The sequence below is a fragment of the Telmatherina bonti genome (genome assembly GCF_933228915.1).
Source record: "Telmatherina bonti genome assembly, chromosome: 6".
Classification (NCBI taxonomy): Eukaryota; Metazoa; Chordata; class Actinopteri; order Atheriniformes; family Telmatherinidae; genus Telmatherina; species Telmatherina bonti.
This window is the reverse complement of record NC_136624.1, coordinates 25,550,864-25,570,550: the sequence shown is the minus strand read 5'-3', so window position 1 is coordinate 25,570,550 and position 19,687 is coordinate 25,550,864. Positions and strand designations below refer to the sequence as shown.

Genomic DNA, 19,687 nt, shown 5'->3' with positions numbered 1-19,687 from the left:
GGAATGAAAAGACTTACTCACCATTACACCTTGTCTCTCCTGGTAGATCTTTTTTAATGCTGCTTCTGCATCTGCTTCCATCATGTAAGCTACAGGAGAGAGAAATCCCGGGCTGTTAGCTGCTTGGCTGAACGGAGTTTCATCATGCATTGAAAACCCAACACTGGACTGACTGAAGATTGGAAACCCGTTGTACAAAGAGGCTGGAAACACAGCAGTTCTGGTACCACTGAAGACTGGGTGTTGGTGCAGAGACAGATGTGAAGTTGGACTCGGTCTACCAAGCTGCTGTGTCCCAAGCGCTCTCCTTTCCACTCTGCCTAAGATGCCATTAGGACTTCTGTTTCTCCCTCTTTGCTCTGACAGCTGCTTGGGCAAGGAGAGATCCAGTGGTTCATTTTGTGCAGACCAGGGACTGCTTGGTTCTTTCTGCGGTGGGGAAATCTCAGGCGGACAGCTGGTGAGGTCAAGGCATGTGGGTGAACTGAACCCTGAGGAGGAAACTCTTTTTCTGCCTCGAGGTGATAACAGTTCTGGGGACTGATGTAAAATCTGACTTGGGCTTCCTTTTTCCTGGCTGGACCAGAACATATGTGAGGATAAGGGCTCGTGGTGGGGTGATGGAGACTGCATCGCGACCAGAAGCTGTTGCGGGACAGAGTGCCAGCTGGGTTTCTGCGATGGTGACTTGTTTCCGGGGACTCCGTTGGTAACTTCACTTGTTTTGCTGTTCTCTGGTTGAGGAGCAGGTCTGGGGAAGAACAAAGGTGGTGAGGAGTGGTCCTTCTTTTGAAAGCCTTCAGGCAGCTCAACTGCCTCTCTGTTGATCTTACAGAGGTAACGCTCGTGCTGCAGAAGCACTGCCAGGTTGGGGAAAAGCTGCGAGCACCAGCGACATGTGACCCCGACTACACCTCTGTCCACTTCATTTGATGTCGTTTCTACCCTTCTTCTGTCAGGTGACGCCTTCTTCTCAAGTCCTCCCCCATTGGGAACAAACCTCCTTTCTTCTACATCTTTATCCATCTCTTCATCTTTCTTTACATCTTTGTGAAGCATCTCCTGCAGCATCTGCTCAAATTTGGTACCAGAGTGAAGACAAGGCAGCAGAGTTGTTCCTTTAGTAAAACTGGTCCTCAGCGAGAGCTCTGGCAAAGTGTCCCAAAGCCTCGTCAGATCTGAGACTCCATGTGGACTTGTGATGTTCTGGGTGAGGTCCTGGAATGACAGCTGGTGAGGATCTGCTGGTAGTTGACCCAGTGGCCTGCTACTTTCCTGGTTTTGTGAAGCCAACAAAGAACCTTTTTCATGAATGGATCGACCTCTTCCAGCAGACGGAGATGTTGGTAGAGAGTGTAGGTAGGAGTTTTGACTATGTCCATTAAATGTTCCACCAGTAACCCCTGTGTTCACCCCAACATGCCCTCCACCACTAAGGCACTTTTTGCTGCTTAAATGGGAGCTGTAAGAGCCAGAGTGAGAGAAGCGTTTCTTGCAGTTGGAGCACTCATAGGGCTTCTCACCTAAAAGATGAGACACAGAGAGCAGGCACTGGTTATGAAAAAAAATGCCACGACTAAGTTAAAAATTCCTACAGCATGGATGAGATCCTTTTCCATAATGATCTTGTCCTGTACTGAATTATGTAAACTTTTGTAGTTGTTGTTTTTTTTAATCAACACAGCACTTTAGTTATAATTTTAGACCATATAATTCTCAGAGTAAGTGAAGGTTAGCAATTCAACAGAGACAATAGCAAATTGATGGGCGAGTACAGCTGTTTTGATGTTATTCTGCCTCACCGCTGTGGATGCGGAGATGCTCTTTGAGGTGGTGTTTGTACTTGAATGCCTTCCCACATTGCAGACATTTGAACTTCCTGGTCTCAATGCCTTGGTCTAAAGTAATGGCACTCTAGAATGACAGGATATTTTCATCATTTAGATGCTGCAAAACACAAGTGGAGCATTTTCAGGGTATGCAAAGGAATGAGCTTTAGTCAAATAAACCCAAGCTTTCTAATAAAACAGCAAGTACAACAAACCAAAAAGTAGAATATAATACAGTTTAAAAAATGACTTATTGTAGTTACATTTATTACCTTTAGTTTCTGTTAGATTGTATCTCACCTTGTCCTGTATTTGGTTGTGCAGTGCTAGGTGCCGCTCCATCTGTGACCTAAGGGGGGCAATATATCCACAGAATGGACAGACCATGTGCCCCCCCTCCCTTTCCTGACAATACTTAACATGGTCCCTCAAAGAGGCTCCACGCTGATACATCCTATGGCAGAAAGGACAGGCCTGCTGGCTCCTGCCTGCATGTAGAGGCCAGAGAGAGGTGACATTTCACACAGACTCCTTCATTTTTAACATGTTCATTAAATATTTCCATTCATCCATTTTATAAACCATATTATACTCTTAATGAGTGTTGGGCCTTAGAACTATCCAAGCATGCATGAACAGATGCTAGACTGTATGTAAGCACATCAGTGAGTCACACTGTATAAAGGTGTACCTGCAATCACACTCTCGTGTTCTCACTCTGTAGCTTTGATATACTAGGTTCAGTTTATACTGGTGTTTTCCCCTCAGGGGAAAGCTTCTGCCTGATGGCACAGCTCCTCTCTCTGATGTCCTTCTTCTTTTCTTTTTATTTGTTTTAGGGGCATCTTTAACACTTTCAGTAGCAGAGCTGCAGCCGCAGTGGTAAGAATAAGATTCCACGTCTTAATATCCTTACTGCACATTTAGTTTTTAGTAAGCTGTACGCTAAGAGTGAGTGAGACATCGACTCACTGATCCAAACCACCAGGATCTACAGCAGGGAGATCGGACTGTCATTCGGACTGGAGAAATGTGGGCGAATGATGACAAAGAGAGGGAAGGTAATCCATATGGAGGGCAGTGCACTGCCAGAGGGCAGGATAACAGATGTGGAAGAAAGCTACAAGTACCTGGGCATACCACAGGTGAATGGCAACCATAAAGAAGCCACAAGGAAAGCTGCCACAGCTAAATACCAGCAACAAGTGAGGCAAGTACTGAGAAGCCAGCTCAATGGCATGAACAAGATCTGGGCAAATAACAGCTATGCCCTGCCAGTGATCCGATACCCTGCTGGGATAATAAGTGAGCCAAAGGAGGAAGCTCAGACCATGGTTGTCAAAACACGGTAGCTGCTCACCATGCATGGAGGGTTCCACCCCAAGTCCAGTGTCCAGCGACTATACACTAAGCGCAAAGAAAGGGACCAGGGACTAGTGCGCATCAAAGCCACTATCCAAGATGAAACATCCAAGCTCCACTAATACATCAGGAAGATGGCACCAAGGGATGAAGCACTTAGTGAATGTCTCAGACAATGGAGTCTGGAGGAACACGAGATGGAAGAACCATCATGGGAGGAAAAGCCCCTGCATGGGATGTACCACTGGCAGATCACCAAAGTGGCCAATATAAACAAGTCCAATGGCTGGCAAGGGCTGGACTGAGGACAGCACAGAGGCACTAATCATGGCAGCAGAGGAGCAGGCCCTGAGCACCAGAGTGATCGGGGCCCAGATCTACCATACCAGGCAGGATCCCAGGTGCAGACTACGCAAAAGAGCCCCTGAAACAATCCAGCACCTCACAGCAGGGTGCAAGATACTGGCAGGCAAAGAATACATGGAGCGCCATAACCAAATAGCCAGCCTAGTTTACAGGAACGTCTGTGCAGAGTATGGACTGGAGACCTCCAAGCTCCAGCAGGAAACTCTCCCCAAGGTGGTGGAGAACGAGAGGGCTAAGATCCCTGGGACTTCCAGATCCAGACAGATAAAATAATGTGGGCCAAACCAACTGGACATCGTGACGGGCATTGAAAATTAGCCTTGGCTAAAACGCTGTAGTAAGTGCCATCATTCATGGAGCATACTTGTCCCTATCAAATAAAAGTAAAAATAAATCAATAAAAATCATGGATAAGCAGGAGAGGAAAGCCGTAGTGATCGATGTATCCATCCCCAATGATGAAAATGTCAGGAAAAAGGAGCATGAGAAACTGGAGAAGTACCAAGGCCTCAAGGAAGAACTGGAGAAGGTCTGGAGGGTGAAAGCAACAGTAGTACCCAGAGTGATCGGACCACTGGGGGCCATGTCCCCCACACTGGAGAAGAGGCTCCAACAGATGCCTGGTGAAACATCAGACATCTATGTCCAGAAAAGTGCAGTCGCATTGAGCATGTTCATGGTTTGTTACCATTGACATGCTCAATGTTTGCAGAAATAATAGATAAAGCCTTTTATTTCTATTTAATGGAACTTGGATCCTGTTTGACAGCCAGTTCACCTTACTGTAAGTCAGTGTTTCTCAATTCCGGTCCTCAGGCCCCCCTACCCTGCATGTTTTAGACATAATTCTCCTCCAAAGCACCTGAGTCAGATTATTGAACTTCCTCACCAAGTTCTTTGCAGCCTGTTAAAGAGCCCTTTATTTCATTCAGGCGTGTTAAAGTAGTTGTTTCCTATCAAACATCCAGAGCAGGGGGGCCCGAGGACCAGAATTGAGAAACACTGCTGTAAGTGTACAGGTGTGAGCCTGTACTGTGAGCTCTGTCTACTGTCTTCACATCCTCTAAGTTCAACACACTAGTTCTGTATTGTTCGAGAGTTAAAGGTGGAGTATGTAAGATTTCAATATTTTCAAAATAAATTAACTAATAAAATAACTGAAATCAGAATTAGAAAGTTTTTGGAACATGTAGGTTCCAGTCAGTTCACATTTGATGCGTTATTATATTACAAGTTTAATTAATGACAAATGACAAAAAGCACATTTTTTTACTGGTAGGCAAACATTTAAGAAGGGTCTTTGTCATTAATTAAATTTGTAATTTAACAACACATCAAATATGGACAGACTGGAACCTACATGTTTAAAAAATACTATGTAATTATGATTGTAGTTATTTTTTAGTTAATTTTTTGAAAAAAATATTGAAAATCTTACATACTCCACCTTTAAATGTGACTAATGTGTGCCATGTTTCAAAGAAAACTGAAAACGATCTGCTTTAAGATGTTGTTGCCAAAAATATATTACAGTTTTTATATTAGTCATTTTCTGTTGGGTGAATATTTTATATAATACAAAGTAAAATTAAATTTAGCATATATTTAGCAAAATTTCAATTAATAAACCAACTACATCCAGCATAGTGATGAAGATAAATTTGACTTGTTTTATATACAATGTTGAAAAATGTGATATGTGGAAAAATAGTTTTATGTTCTGTTTTCTTAGGACCGTTGTGTTTACAATAACATATATGTGTTAGCTTTTTACGATCACTGTGTGATCACAGATCATTTTTTGAAAATGAACAACACAGCCGATGTCGCATATTTTTTATGTTATATATCCAGGGTGATGGCAGCTGAGGCATATTTTACCTGCTCCCTCAGGTGAGCAGTGCTGAGCTCCTGGTGACCAGATGGCAGGAGGCAGCTCATCATGCCTGCTGCTTGAATGGTATGCTGCTGGTTTGCCGTTGTGATTCAGGTGATCCAAAAGGCTCGCAGAGGGAGAGGTCTTCTTCAGCTGGACCACAAAGTTATAGTGGGCTAGATTCTCTAAGGCACTCTGGGACTCTGAGTTCTTATCTGGTTTGAAAAAAAATATTTCAGAGAACATGAAACAGCTTGAAACATAAGGTACATGGTTATGGTAACCTGAAGATCAGCCTACAGCATTTCGAAACAGATTAATTCTGATACTTGCATTCCCTCCATCATGTTTTTAGTAGTTACACAAAATGTTAGTATTGCTGCAATATTTAATGTGTTTATTAGGTTTAGTATCTTACTGAGATAGAAACTGACTAAAAAAGGTAGAACCAAAGACGACAATATTTTCACTCATGTTTTGAAGATAAAGTATGCCATGAAGAGAACAGAAAAATGTTCTACACAAAACAAAAGAGCTTTGGTTATCAGGCAATTTGCAGTGAGGATGCACATTCATATATGTACTGTTTTTTATTAGCTTTGGCTCATCTAAAATCCTTTTGATTTCCACTTGATAAGTTAAATTCTTGTCGGTGGGCGCGTCATGCTTTGGCTGCGCTTGTTATACATCTACTATTTGTTAGTGTCTCAGTGTTTGTGTAAGTGTATATGCTTTGTTCGTACATTCATCTCATGTATGAGAGCATGTCTGTGTGTTCACAGGATGGGGATAAATTACAAAGTGACATTGAATATAATAGGACTAAATTGTTTATGTAAAGGCGCAAAGATAAAACAATAAATTCAAGGAGCCGGTTGGGCATATAAGCAACTAACTAAACTTAAGATTATTTATTTTATTTTTTTTCGTTCCTGCCCTTGAGAGCAGTGACAGGCAGGCGGTGAGATAAAGCCACAGATGAACAAGAAGAAGAGAAGGCGCCTCCTATCACAACTCAAGCCAATCAGCTTTGCTTACAGCGACTTTGAGGAAGATTTTTCAAATGTTTGCAGATGTTGGCATATTTTGAGCTGTTTTTATGTGGTGAAGAGAAGAGCCTGTGTGGTTGAGTGTTGTAAAAACTCAGCTTTGCCTTCATCAGGCAAAGCCAAATCACACAAGGCGAGGGAGCTAAGTGATTGTTAGTAGGCAAGCCGTATGGGCCTTTGATCTCTCCTAAATAAAAGAGAAAGCCTCACGTCGTGCAGTGCTGATTTCAGTACCGTAACGTCACCTCTTTGATGCATGGAAATATTGTGACATTGTGTGGGATGAGTTCTTTTGTCATGCTTTCAGAAGACTGCCTTTTCAAAGAGAAGAGTGAAAAAAGGAACAGCTTGTAGGGAAGGCATGGTTTCACAAGGAGCTGATATGAAGGTGTATCTACAGGGCTCTGAGAAGCATCATGACTGACCGTCTCTTGCATCAGAAAAACACCACAAACTTGTTTACATATACTGTGGAGTCCTGAGCAGCAGTCACATGAACATATTCATTTTGCATAAATACACACACACACACACACACACACACACACACACACACACACACACACACACACACACACACACACACACATATATTTATAAAAATATAAACTGCTGCCTATGTATGTGTATGTATGTTTGCATATATATATATATATATATATATATATATATATATATATATATATATATATATATATATATATATATATATATATATATTTTTTTTTTTTTTTTTTTGTTTTTTTTTTGGTTTTTTTTTGTTTTGGGTTTTTACAAGACACTTTATTTAGTCTATAACTTACAGTACATCCTCAGTGGTTCCTGATCTTCCTCTCTGTTGCTGGATGTGTAGATGCTGTCCTCCTCAGCCTTGGCCTCTGACTCTACCTGGGTCCAACAGTTCCTGTTACCAGGGCTGACACTATGCGGCTGCATGGACTGAGTCGGACTGCCAGGCTCCTCCGTCCCTTCGCTGGGTGTCAGGCTTGTCTTGTCCAGGTTCTCGTTGCAGTCCTGGGGCTCCAGGCTCCACAAACCCACGTCATCCTCCTCCTCAGAGCCCAGTGAACTCACTTGTTCAGCATCTACTACAAGATGGAGAAAAGACAAAGAAAGATTTTAAAGCTGCGGCAAATGTAAAATTTAGTTGTTTATAATTTTAGTGATATGTGAAATTGTTATACTGAATCTTAAAATTTTAATTAATATTATTAAGACTAATTTTAAATCTGTGTTTGTTTTGCTTTGTTTTGTTTTTAACATCTACTCCAAATGCACGTGCTCATTATTGTTTCAAGCTACGGTACATTCAGTGGAACAAACTGCAGTAGGCAATTAAAGAAAGAAAAGTCACAGGGAACTGAAACCAACCAGGGAAAAACACAACTAGATATTCAAACTATTTTGGAAAAATTTGACAGATTAATTGTTCAGATTTTTTAAATTAATATTATTGTAAAGAGAGCACATCATTATTGTTTGAACTTCAAGGTTCCCCTTTGTAAATTAGGAAAATATTGTTTCCACGTCAAATTGTTCAGTGCATATCATGTGACATTTTATATGGTTATGTGCATTTTGAAGAGATTCCAAACAGAATAATCAAAAGACATTTTTAATCAGTTATGGGTTTTTTTCAACCTTTTAACAGAGTGAAAAATATTCAGTGACACTAATGAATAAAAATAGATCAATAAAAATATTTAAAAGATAATGGAAATAATCCTGCCTGAGCCATCTCTTTATTGCTTTATTTTTAACTGTCATTTCCACCTTTTTTTTTTTTTTTTTTTAAAATAAACATGACTTTCATTATCACTGTACAATAGAAAAACAAAAGCAAAGAAACATTTTTGGTCTTGCTTCTTTCTCAGTCTAAACTTTAAGAAGTTTAAAAGATACGTTAAAAAAAAAAAAGTATCACCATCAGTTCATAAAAAAATAGAAGAAAAAAAAAACTCCAGACATGGTGATCAAACGTCAAGCGCTAAAATATCTTGTGATAATCCCTGTAATTATACCACATGTTGCATATTACGTATCACTTTTATTTTATTTTGTCTCACTTTAGCTTCAAATGGAAAAATGACTGTAATAAGCACAGAATAAAAATAAATATATATAAAAAGATGCCTATATTGATAATATCAGCACATGCAGAGTAAATCACTTGTGTATAAGGTGTGTTATGACAATGTAACAAGCCTTTACAGAAGGAGAGAGAAATACACATACGTACTCTATACTAACAACGTACTCTCCGTGCTCAGACTGCAGCAACGCTAGAAAGGAACATTACTTTTTCCCATGGCAAAAAAAATAAAAGAATAAATCACAAACACATGCCTGGAATTTCAGCTGTAGGATCTTATTTCCAAAGCTCTTTTTGAGGACGCTCTACTTTCCTCTTGCTGATTGGCAATATCTAATCACAACCAAGTAATGACCACTTAAGAACGTAAATAAACCCTTTGAAATGTGTCACCACAGAAAGCCAAACCATTGTGGAGGGGTGGGTGACATCAGCCGTGCCAACATGCAGTCAGCTATATCTATTTTCTGTGTTGTTGTGAAACAAGGTTTTTTGATTAGCATGCAGTTTAAATAACGCAGAAATATGATATTGCCATGCTTCTTATTTTTCTACTTAGCCTCAAAAGAATGCCTCTTTTCTCTTTTCATTAGATCTGAGAGAAAATACGGTTTTACAGCTCATTAAATTTCACAAAACAAAGATTATTCATTAAAATGTCAAAACAACAGTAAGTCATCATTGAGAGAGTTCCTTTTGACTTGAGACGCTCCAGTTACGCCCTCAATAGATTAACTGATGAATACTTTGCTCTCAGCTCTTTCACATATCCATCTATGACCCGCAGTTTACGGCACGGAAGGGCAGTCATGTAACACTACAAGGGGGGACAGTATTGAACTTTTGATCATAAACTTGTCATCACGGGGGCAGAAACAATCAAACACACTCAGTCCGATACTGAGACAGCAACAGGAGTCTCGGAGCTACAGAAGGGGCGGCCCACAAACACTGAACAAACATTCATTTAAGTAGTTAATCTCAGAATATAACTCCTACATGTGTCTCTGTTTGTATCAGCTATGTTTTGTATGCCTCAGCTTTATAAAATCCCATATCTTTTCCACTCATGCAAAACTCTGATTCACCGGAGCTCGGTCAACCAAAGCATGTTTCATACAGCGTACATACATAGAATTATCTGTTCTTCTGGGGAGGGTTAAATTGGTTTTTTTGAATGTGTTTTACTGCAGCATGCCAACCTATGATGTTATGTGATTTAGCTGAAGTTGACTTAAAAGTCCCACAGGAGATTACTGGGATGATGGGGCATACTACTGGGAGATGATAAGAGGAAAATCTGGTTAAGATTAACATGAAATTGGTTTTAATTTTCTCTCCCATGACACTGAGTGACACTGAGTCTGCATGTGCTGAGCACAAAGCTGGAATGGCTTTTATTATCTGGTTTACTGATTTATTTATTTGAATAGCGATCGCATCCTTCAAGTAGGTTATTTTCTCAGTTTGAGCCAAACAGCAAAGTCTTTGAACAGCCAAAATGTTCTGCAATTGTCTGCAATTACAGGATGTGTATTATGCTAGAGAGGGGCTTAAACGTGATGGGCTAAAGAGTTTTAAGTTTTAAGAAAGTTTGATATACAGCAAAGGGAAAACAGTACACTTCTATTGTGCATACACTGTAGTGTGCGTGGGAAGACCATGACTCATATTCAGAGAGTAATAACAGAACCGTGCTGCATCATGCTTGACATTGTCGATCACTGTCTTCTGGGACCGTTTCTGATAGTTTGACAACAACAGCATGTTCACATGAAATACATCAGCACTATTTTAATCTGTCTGATGCTTTCCCTGCCTGACAGCGACTGAACATCTGAGTGACGGTTGGCCAGGCTGCCAAAAACAAGTCTATAGTTTCTTTTTTTTTTTCTTTCTTTCCTTTCATCCTTTTTTTATTTTAGCTTTAAACATCAGTGAAAATTGGAAATGCAAAATGTCACTAATGCAGCACCATGGTGTGTGATCCCTTTTGATTCTAACCTGATGATCTGATGACCTATGGTAGTTTCTTTTAATATTTACATAGTTGAGTCAACTTTCCAGAGTCAGTGGCGCATAATGCTTGAACACCTTTACGATTGAGTATGCGTGGGACACATGAAGACCGATTACACAACATTAAAATACAAACCACGAAGAGAAAATCGAAGAACAAAGAAAACGGTTTGAGCGCTGGTCTCACTCTGCAGTGTTTATATACCAGAGAGCATCTACTGTACAGCAACACGCTAAGCTGCAGTTTATTTTACGATGCACACATGTGATCTAGTACTGGCTCAGTAATTATGTGGCTAAATGGTAGGCATGCAATAATTACCTTGGAATTACCTTGTTTGTTTCTATTGGTTTTAAATGGCAACAAACAAGGCCAGGCCCAATTTACCACATAATGTAACCAATCCAGCTCTGCTTATTTTTACAATTAAACAATGCTATACCAAAGCTTCAATGACAGAGATATAATATGAACAAAGCTATTAAATAGATTTATATACCCTGTTTGGGACAAAAAACATCCATAAATAACAACAATATAAAAAAAAAAAAACTTCAGAAGCAACTATTAGTTTAAGACATTCTGGTAACAGAAATACTCTGTGAACACCCAAAAGAAAAATAGCGGTATTTTTATGCCGTTGTTTAAAGTGTAAGAGATTCCCCATAAGACACTTTAAAAGGGATTTGTGTAAGATATGTGAAAAGTTGCAATTTTAATGTTTTTCTTAAAAGAAAAAAACAACAAAAAACAATTCAACTCCACTTTTGTGCAAAGCTTAAAATTAAAAATAATAAATCAGTCCAACAGCTATTCTAAAGACCTGAGTTTAGCTCTGAATTTCAAATTCCACATCGAAGGTTTTTAGATATTTATTCATTTTCTACGCGGCTTAGTCCATTTCAGGGTCGCAGTGAATCTGGAGCCCACCCCAGGAATCCATCTCAGCAATTAGCAGGACAGGTTGTCAGGCGCAAGGCCAACGCAAGGCCAATGCCGCCAACACAGAGACAAAAAACATTCATGCTCACACACACTTACACTCACTCTTTGGAAGAATTAAGAGTAACCATTTAAATTAGTGTGCATGTTTTTTGATGATGGGAAGAAATCAGAGTACTTGCACCTGCAAACATGTATATTCCAGAAAGGCTGCTGTTCAAACCTTCCCTAGCTGAGGCCTAAACCAGCAACCTTTTTGCTGTGACAGCGCAGTGCTAAACATAACACAGCTCAGGTTTTATGGTTTTTTTATATACTTACATAAAGTCACTAATAAAACTATCTAGGATAAATAAAGTTATTTAGCCACTCACAAGAAATATCATGTTAAACATGATTTGATGTCATACATGTTGGTGTGATTTGACAAATGCATGTGGTAGCCAAGCCAGATCATAGTAGCATCTAATGTCCAACAGTACAACATGCTAAATGTATCAGATGTAAGCAAAGATTCAACAAATTAAATACACATTGCACATTAAAAACTTACTACTGTAACAAACGTTGTGTCATTATAAAGGATGCATGTTACATCTATTTTAAAGCACTAGCACTTTCTTTAATATTTGACACAAAACCTCTGTTTATATATGTGATCTAAACGTATTCTTTATGTTCGCAAAACTTAGCAGGTTTTACAGGTGCCAGAAGAAACACTGTGAAATCTTAAATTCTGTAAATTACAACATGAAGGCCAAAAACACCCACATGCTAAACAAAAAGCAAGATCAGGAAGTGTAATGTCATTTAACAATACCTACGAGAGCGGTTCAGATGAGCGGTAGATTCATATTCATTTGCAGACCATACTTTTGTTGACAACGATCACCTTGCAAAACGTATCGCAGAAAGCAAACATAGAAAATAGAAGAAATTCACACTGTGACAGCTTTCCTATTCATACCTGAGGTATGACATTCACAAAATGAGTCAGGGGAGGACCGCAACCAAGAACAAACACCTCCCACTGATTATCCTTCATCTCAGCAGACACTCGCTGACACTGTGGGTGATGGTTTTTTCTGATTTTTGGTACAGTGGCTATTTCTGGTTTGGTTTTACCTGAATTAACACTCAACAATTCAAAGAGCATTTTGATATCAATGTGTTTAAATCAGGTTTTATCTACTACGTTGCCCACATACATAATAACAGATGAACAGATCTTTTTTTCCCTTTTTTCTTTTAAAATCTTTAAAACAGTATTTGATAACAGTAAAAGGACAGAAAAGTTGCCAATGCATTTTCTGCTGTGTGAATACACCAGTATTTATTTTCTTCTCGGTTGTGCAGATGAGAATGAATAACAGATGATCAAATAAAATGTTAACCAACAGGAATAATGATAATGTAATTTTTGCTGCACTTTTACAAAATGAATGTGGCTGATAAAAGGTTTATCTAATAACTCTGAAAACAACTACAAACTAATTGATATGAAAGTTGAGGTTACACAGTTAAGTTAAAGTTGAGCAGATACAGCTTTCTTTGCTGACAAGTAGTAAGACACACACTCTCTCTCTCTCACACACACACACACAAAGAAACATTTGTACTTGTATTTGCTGAGAATCAGAGAGACTGAAAGTGTGACACTGTGACAGAGGCGCTGAAGGTTGCATTGGTGTGGAGGAAGAGATGCTAAAAGGCAATGTGCAGTGCAGTTTGTGATTCTGCATTTTTGCAGTGTGCTTGGTACACAGCATTGTGGTGCGTGTTAAAGTAAGGAGAGACATAGAGGTGTAGAGACTAGTGCAAATAGTGCAAAGCCAAAACTGCACAAAAAAGGTGAGAGACAGAAAACAACGGTTAAGAAAGATGCTGATAAGAGAGCAAAAAAGGATGGAGGGATTCGAGACTAAAACAGATGAACAGACCAAAAGTCTGACATCAAGCTGTCCCTAACACGAAGTTCCCAAGTTATATCTAACCGAAAAACTCGCTACAGGGGGGGGGAAATCCCCTCAACACAGAGATGCACACAAACATGCTAGGGTATGGAAAAATGCAGAAAAACAAACATGACCTGTGAGCAAAACTTGTTGCAAACAAAAGACTAATATGATGAAATACAACAAAGAAAACACACATTAACAAACATGTGTGGATGTGTTGGCGTGTGTGCGCACAAAGCTCCAACAATATCTCAAATGGAATCAGAGATAGAAAAGTGGAAACCCATTTATTGCCACAGCAGCACACAGCTTTTAGATGCCGTTACATGTCCTGCTCATTAGTCGACACCACCCTGTCAGAGTATTTAAACCACCACCACAGAATGTGCAGCCGGGTTGACATCTGGACTTTGAACGCTCCAAAAAACAATCAGCTAAAGAAATAAACACCAAGCTAATTGCCTCATATTGATCAAGGCTCGGCGAGGATCCGAGGGTGTACAGCGGCAACACAGATCTTTGAAATAAGCAGTGATCTTCAAAGTGTGACATGGTACTGAAACTATTTCGCCTTTGTTTGGTGTAGCTTCTACCGATTCTGTTCAGTTATGGCCCTTGTGACACAGAAATAGAACTCCTTTCGACATTTTATTAGCTTCACTGAGTCACTCGCAAAGTTGATTTGTCAACAACTTACACTTTCAGTGTGACTGCGCTGGCGTTGGCTTAATTTTTTCTGTGACTAATTTCAGAGGATGCTTGGCAAATCAAAGTACTGCCCAAAAAGACACTGAATGTAATAATCTGATGCTGTGTACGCATGCCTTGACTAACGTGAAAGGGCAAAATGCATTTGACAATTGATGGGTATCAGCTCTGCTGATTGGTTTTCCTCTATCTATATGTCACATCGTGGCAACAAACACATGCTTGGTCGAAACCTGCAACGATTCAAAAGAATAACAGATTAAAACAACAGCAAATAAGCTCAGATACCTTGTAGTAAAGCCAGCTCTGACAGCTAACAAAGCTGTTACTGTAAAGCCTGTATGCAGCAGGGAAAGCTCATCTACTTCAGAAGAAACAACTTCTGATATACATAACATCTGCTGTTGTCACTTGTCTGCTAGTATCTTTAGCTCTTCACATTTGATTTTTTTATGCATCTGATAGGTCTAATCTCCTTTTACTCACTTATGATGCATACTGCATATCTCTGACTTTTTATACAGTAACACTTTAACAAATATTACACTCCCTTTTGAACAGTTTAATTGGCACATACGCCACTTCCAAAACCAAGAGATGTTCTGACACTAAAACATTTTTGAGTGAATGTAACAAGATGCCACAATAAAGTATTTAAAAAAGATAAATAGATAAAAAAAAATATGGTTGCCATTTTAGAAATGAAAAAAAAAAAGACAAAAAGTGAAAATGGGAAGACAAGAGAAACGGACTCAAATACCTTGTGGTCTATACAACAAAAAAATGCACAGTATATGTGCTACTGAAGTGAGAACACAGAGTTACAATACAAGAAACAGACGGAGAAAGACACTCACCCCTTCTTGTAGATTCCTACCCCTTATATGTATTCTTAGATTGTGGTGAGTCAACCGTAGACATCCATGATATATTTTTGTAGCCTATAATGATGCTAAATGATGCACGGCCCTGACACTGACTTTAGCAGAAACATCAGTTTCAAGAGAAGAGGACAATTAGCTTATCATTCACCGTATCATTAAAACAAGAAAATACAATCTCTCCTTACAAATAGGTCTTGTGGCTTAACTTGAAGTTTTTTAGCTGATGGTAATACACATATAAGCCCAAACCAGCCACAGAGGTTTTAACCATCTAAGCACCAAAATCCCAGCAAACACCGGGACATATCTCCCAAAAGAGAGCTTTAACATGTTATCACTTCCCAACAGGAGCTCGGGGTCCATTCAAAGTTTATGAGGAAATATCATTTGAAAGACATACAGAGCTGATGAAGAAGCACTCAGTCAGTGATGCAGAGTGGATTAGCCCACAGAGAAAACATACAACACATCCAAATGCTTTTTCACAGTATTATTTTCTCAACTACTAACGATCTCTGATATGGAGGGATTACTTGCCTCCGAAGGATGACAATTGGTCACCTAGCAACAGTGGAAGTCATGCTTCTGTTTGGAAATCAAGGGGTTCCCGTTCACAATTCAGTTAAACCTCAAGGGAGAGAACTGCTGTCAGGGTGTACCGCAGAAGTTTAATATTTAAGAGTTTCTGGACATGGCTGACTCAGCAGGACTTAACAATGTAGTATTACAAAATGTGTTGGAGCAGCATTGGTACAAAAAGTACTAAAAATATAAACGATGTCTTGATGTATTTAAAAAAAAAAAGAGAAAGTGCATCACAGGTGGATCAGACAGATAAATCCTGGATCTCAGTATGCCTTAAGAACTTTAACACTGGAAAGGTTAAAACAGAAAAGCAGCTAATTCTACAAAGCTTTAAACAGAATAAAAAAAAAACAAATAAGTAAAGATAAGAATTTGACTCTTTTTTAAAATATTTTATCTGGTGCTGCACACAGCCTAGCTGCTGTGAGAAATGTGAGTGCTAAAAACTGCAGAAACATACGACAATGAGCTGTTTACCCAAGTTTGCCTTGTTGAATTAAAACACACAGCAATCACTTTTCTCTTTGCAAAAATAAGGCAAGGTGTGAGTGAAGAGGTGTGCAAGAAGCCTCTGTGTGGTTGTCAGTCTCCTTCCTTTCGAGGTTTCCTGTATGCAGCTGCCTGCATGTTTGCCATCTTGTTAACCTGTCCTGTGGACCACCACAACAACATTTAAATAAAAAAGAAATGTTTCCCTGATTAACACTGGCCTTGACCTTCAAAGCAAATCTATGTGGTTTCCCGACATTTGTGTGACATTTGAACCTTAAAATCTAATACAATAATATTAACTCATGTTTTAGTTGTCAGAGCAACTGCTTACCAAGCTCTGTTACCAGTGCATGTAAAAATATGTTCTGTAAATTATCTTACAACAATGTTTTAATATTAAATTAGTGCACATAGCCAGACCCTTAAACATATATTGTCAACTGGTTTAATCAGTTATTAGATATTATTTAAGACATTCCCCAATGAAGGAGGTGCAGTGGTTCACCACTGCTAACCCCTTAACCCCCCCCCATTCTTCATAGGAGCTGATATGTGGCAGCCAACTACTCAAGAGGGTATCTAGTGATGGGTCAAATGGAGAGACAAATTTCCAACTAGGGATTAATAAAGTAAATATTAATTATTCCTTGTCCTGACGACATTGACTAACTGCCTGTGACAGTGTCCATCATCACCTTTCTCACCGTAACAACACAATGAACTTTCACAATGAATTTATTTTCCATCAACCTGACAGCATCATTGTGAAGTTAACTGCTATTGTCATGCTGAGTTACTCAATCTGACTCACTTACTGTGTCAGTGACTCACCTTTAGGGGCAAACTCCCTGAGCGACTGCATTCATACTGTGTGTATGTACATGTAAAAGGTTGCATTAACACACTCTCAGTGCCACTGCTTTCTGTGTGCATCTGCTGCAGTGGAAGCGAGACGAGTGTTTGTAAGAAAGGTTAGCTTGGTTAGAGGAACACGTTATTTTGAGTTGGCCCTCCGCCTCCTCCTGTGGCCCGCACTGGTTTCCGTGTACCGAGGGATCGGTGCTGGAATGCAGTAACGGTCACAGAGGGACCCACGCACTCACCGCATTGTGAATCAAAACCCAAACCCTGCTTCATTAGAATCCTGTCATTGCAGAGACTCTCACACCACTCTATAAATACCCCTGTCTCCCCCCTCCAAATTTGTTTTCCCTCTTTTCTTACACATGAAAATGCTCAGGGACTGTTCCAGCTTTCTGATGTGGCTCTTTATTTTGTACATTGGTGCAACAAACCACACAATAGTGGCTCCTTTTGAATATTAAAACATTCTCTGAAAGCGTACAAAGGTTCTGAAGTTTTTTTTTATTAGGGGTACATGCTAAATAAAACTTCTCTTTGAATTTAACAGCTGAGCAGTGTGGGATTTGGTCGCTTCAATTCAAGTTGTGACTTTACATTACTCAGAACAGATCTGTCTTGAGGGTGAAACAAATATGTCTGGTATCCCATTGGCTCTGTCTAAAGATGTAGAATCCTTTAAAGGATTTTGTATTAAAGTCTGTAGTATACATGATTTTTGAGGAACATGAAGATATAAAAGTTCACAGCAAACCACATTAAGGCAGTACACCTGTATGTACAGAAACAAACTCCCTCAGCTGACAATGGCACTCAGCTTGATATTCATTCGCTACAAATTCAAGAATAAATCTAGAGTAAAGACATACTAGTATGATCAAATACTTTGCAATGTAACAATTCATTTTGCTTTTTAAGACTCTGTGTTTGGCTCAGACGTTCAGTTCCTCCCTGGTTAACATACAAATGTGGCGCCATCCTCTGGTCCACAAAGACATTACATCCTCCGCAATGAGAGATGATGATACACTGAAACATTTCAAGTAACCACATGTGACCTCGAAGGCTTTGAAACATAGAAAAGATGTGTCACTCTACTTTTATTTCCTTTGTCTTTCTCTCAAACGTTCCTCGCATGCCTTCACACCCAGTCTACGCTCCCTCTGTCCCTGCCTGTCTGTCCCACTGCTTTCCTTTGTCACTTTTTCTGTCCTTGAATGCACTCATAAATTCATGCAGGCAAAAAAAAAAGAAGAAGAAGAAGAACACACATTATCAAACTGGTCTTTTTGTGGTTATGAAGTTCTCATTTAGAAGACGAATCATACTGCATATTGTTTACACACATCCATATATTAGTTTCTGCTTGGAGCATATGCACATCTGAGAGTGTGAGTGCAGTGCATGTGAAGCCCAAACCAACGCCTTGAAAAAGAAACTAATTAAAGTCATGAAGAAAAATGCAAAGACAGCAGAGCTGCACAAGAAAGTGTGTGCATGTCATTACTGACCTGGCCCATGTTGGAGAAAAAAAGTGATGGCAAGAAGAAAAAGAGAGAAAGAAAGAGCGAGTGTAAAACCTCAACCGGTGAAATAATGTACATAAAAAAAGACTCAACAAGAAAAACGTTTAAAAAGCAAACTTGGGGAGTTTAAGAGGATCTTTGATGTGTATCAGAAGAGGAAAGCAGCCTTGCGACTGGGACGACAGTAATTTTAAGTCAAAGCAGAAGGCTGGCTGACTGGCTGCCTTACTGGCTGGCTGGCTGACTGCCTGGCTGACTGACTGTGGTCTTTGATGGCGTTGGCTGTTTGAAGTGGTTTTCGGGGGATGGGAGCAGCGTGTGGTGTCAGTGGGACAGGGGAGGCGTACACGGAGAAGGGGGGGGGCATGATGGCGACCGTACAGGGCTCAGGGAGTCCAGGCTGGGAGGAGTAGAGGATAGATAGATGGAAAGAGAGAAGAATAGAAGAGACGTAATGGATAAAAATGGTAAATCAGGATACAGGAGAAAAGGTGGAAGAATTGAGATACACAAAGACAGCGATAAGGAAGGATCAAACGGATGACAATGAAAAGAAAGAGAGAGTAGACGGAATAGTAAAACAGAGAGCTTTACTTAAACAAAGACGGAGACGGAAGAAAGAGGGATAACAGAAGATAACAAGAAAAAGCTGAAAATCTGTTAAAGGGAGCAAAAAAATTGGTGACGATGAAAGAAGTGAAGGACAGAAACCTTTCAGATTTGTGACTTCGGAGCCCTGTCCCAGTATGAGGCTTGGATACGTTCACACCTACCTATTGTATCATTTAGATGACGTTACCTCCCTCTGATATGCTGCCAGGCTGACTTATGACTTATTTCCCCCTCCATCCTCACTGCAAAGCTGGACACGTGCACTGTATAATCATAACTCCACTGTTTCCCTGAGGTACCAAAGTTAATCACACAGCCGCAAAGGAAAAAGAAATGGATTCTTTACTTCATATAGTTTTATTTACCCTTTCTATTCTATTTTCATTTAAAAGTGACTGATTTTTCAAATTAAAAACCTCCCAAGCTTTTCAATTTTGCAATACCAAAACCTGTCATGTACCATGAGAATTTCTTTTAAGACGATAAGGCTATCTACTAGATTGTTACATGGTGATAAAGAGCACT

At 39.6% G+C, this 19,687-nt stretch overlaps 1 protein-coding gene across 1 annotated transcript in view; it reads right to left on the bottom strand.

Moving 5' to 3' along the window:
* Positions 1–19,687, bottom strand: part of LOC306757454 (zinc finger E-box-binding homeobox protein zag-1) — a gene marked incomplete at both ends in the record, with an annotated part of 28,887 nt that overhangs the window by 2,106 nt on the left and 7,094 nt on the right. Inside the window, 5 exons of the mRNA XM_079242503.1 lie at positions 22–1,523; positions 1,803–1,914; positions 2,130–2,317; positions 5,439–5,648; positions 7,286–7,570. Of these exons, the coding sequence (XP_079098629.1) occupies positions 22–1,523; positions 1,803–1,914; positions 2,130–2,317; positions 5,439–5,648; positions 7,286–7,570 (2,297 nt within the window). The remainder of the gene's footprint in view (positions 1–21; positions 1,524–1,802; positions 1,915–2,129; positions 2,318–5,438; positions 5,649–7,285; positions 7,571–19,687) is intronic.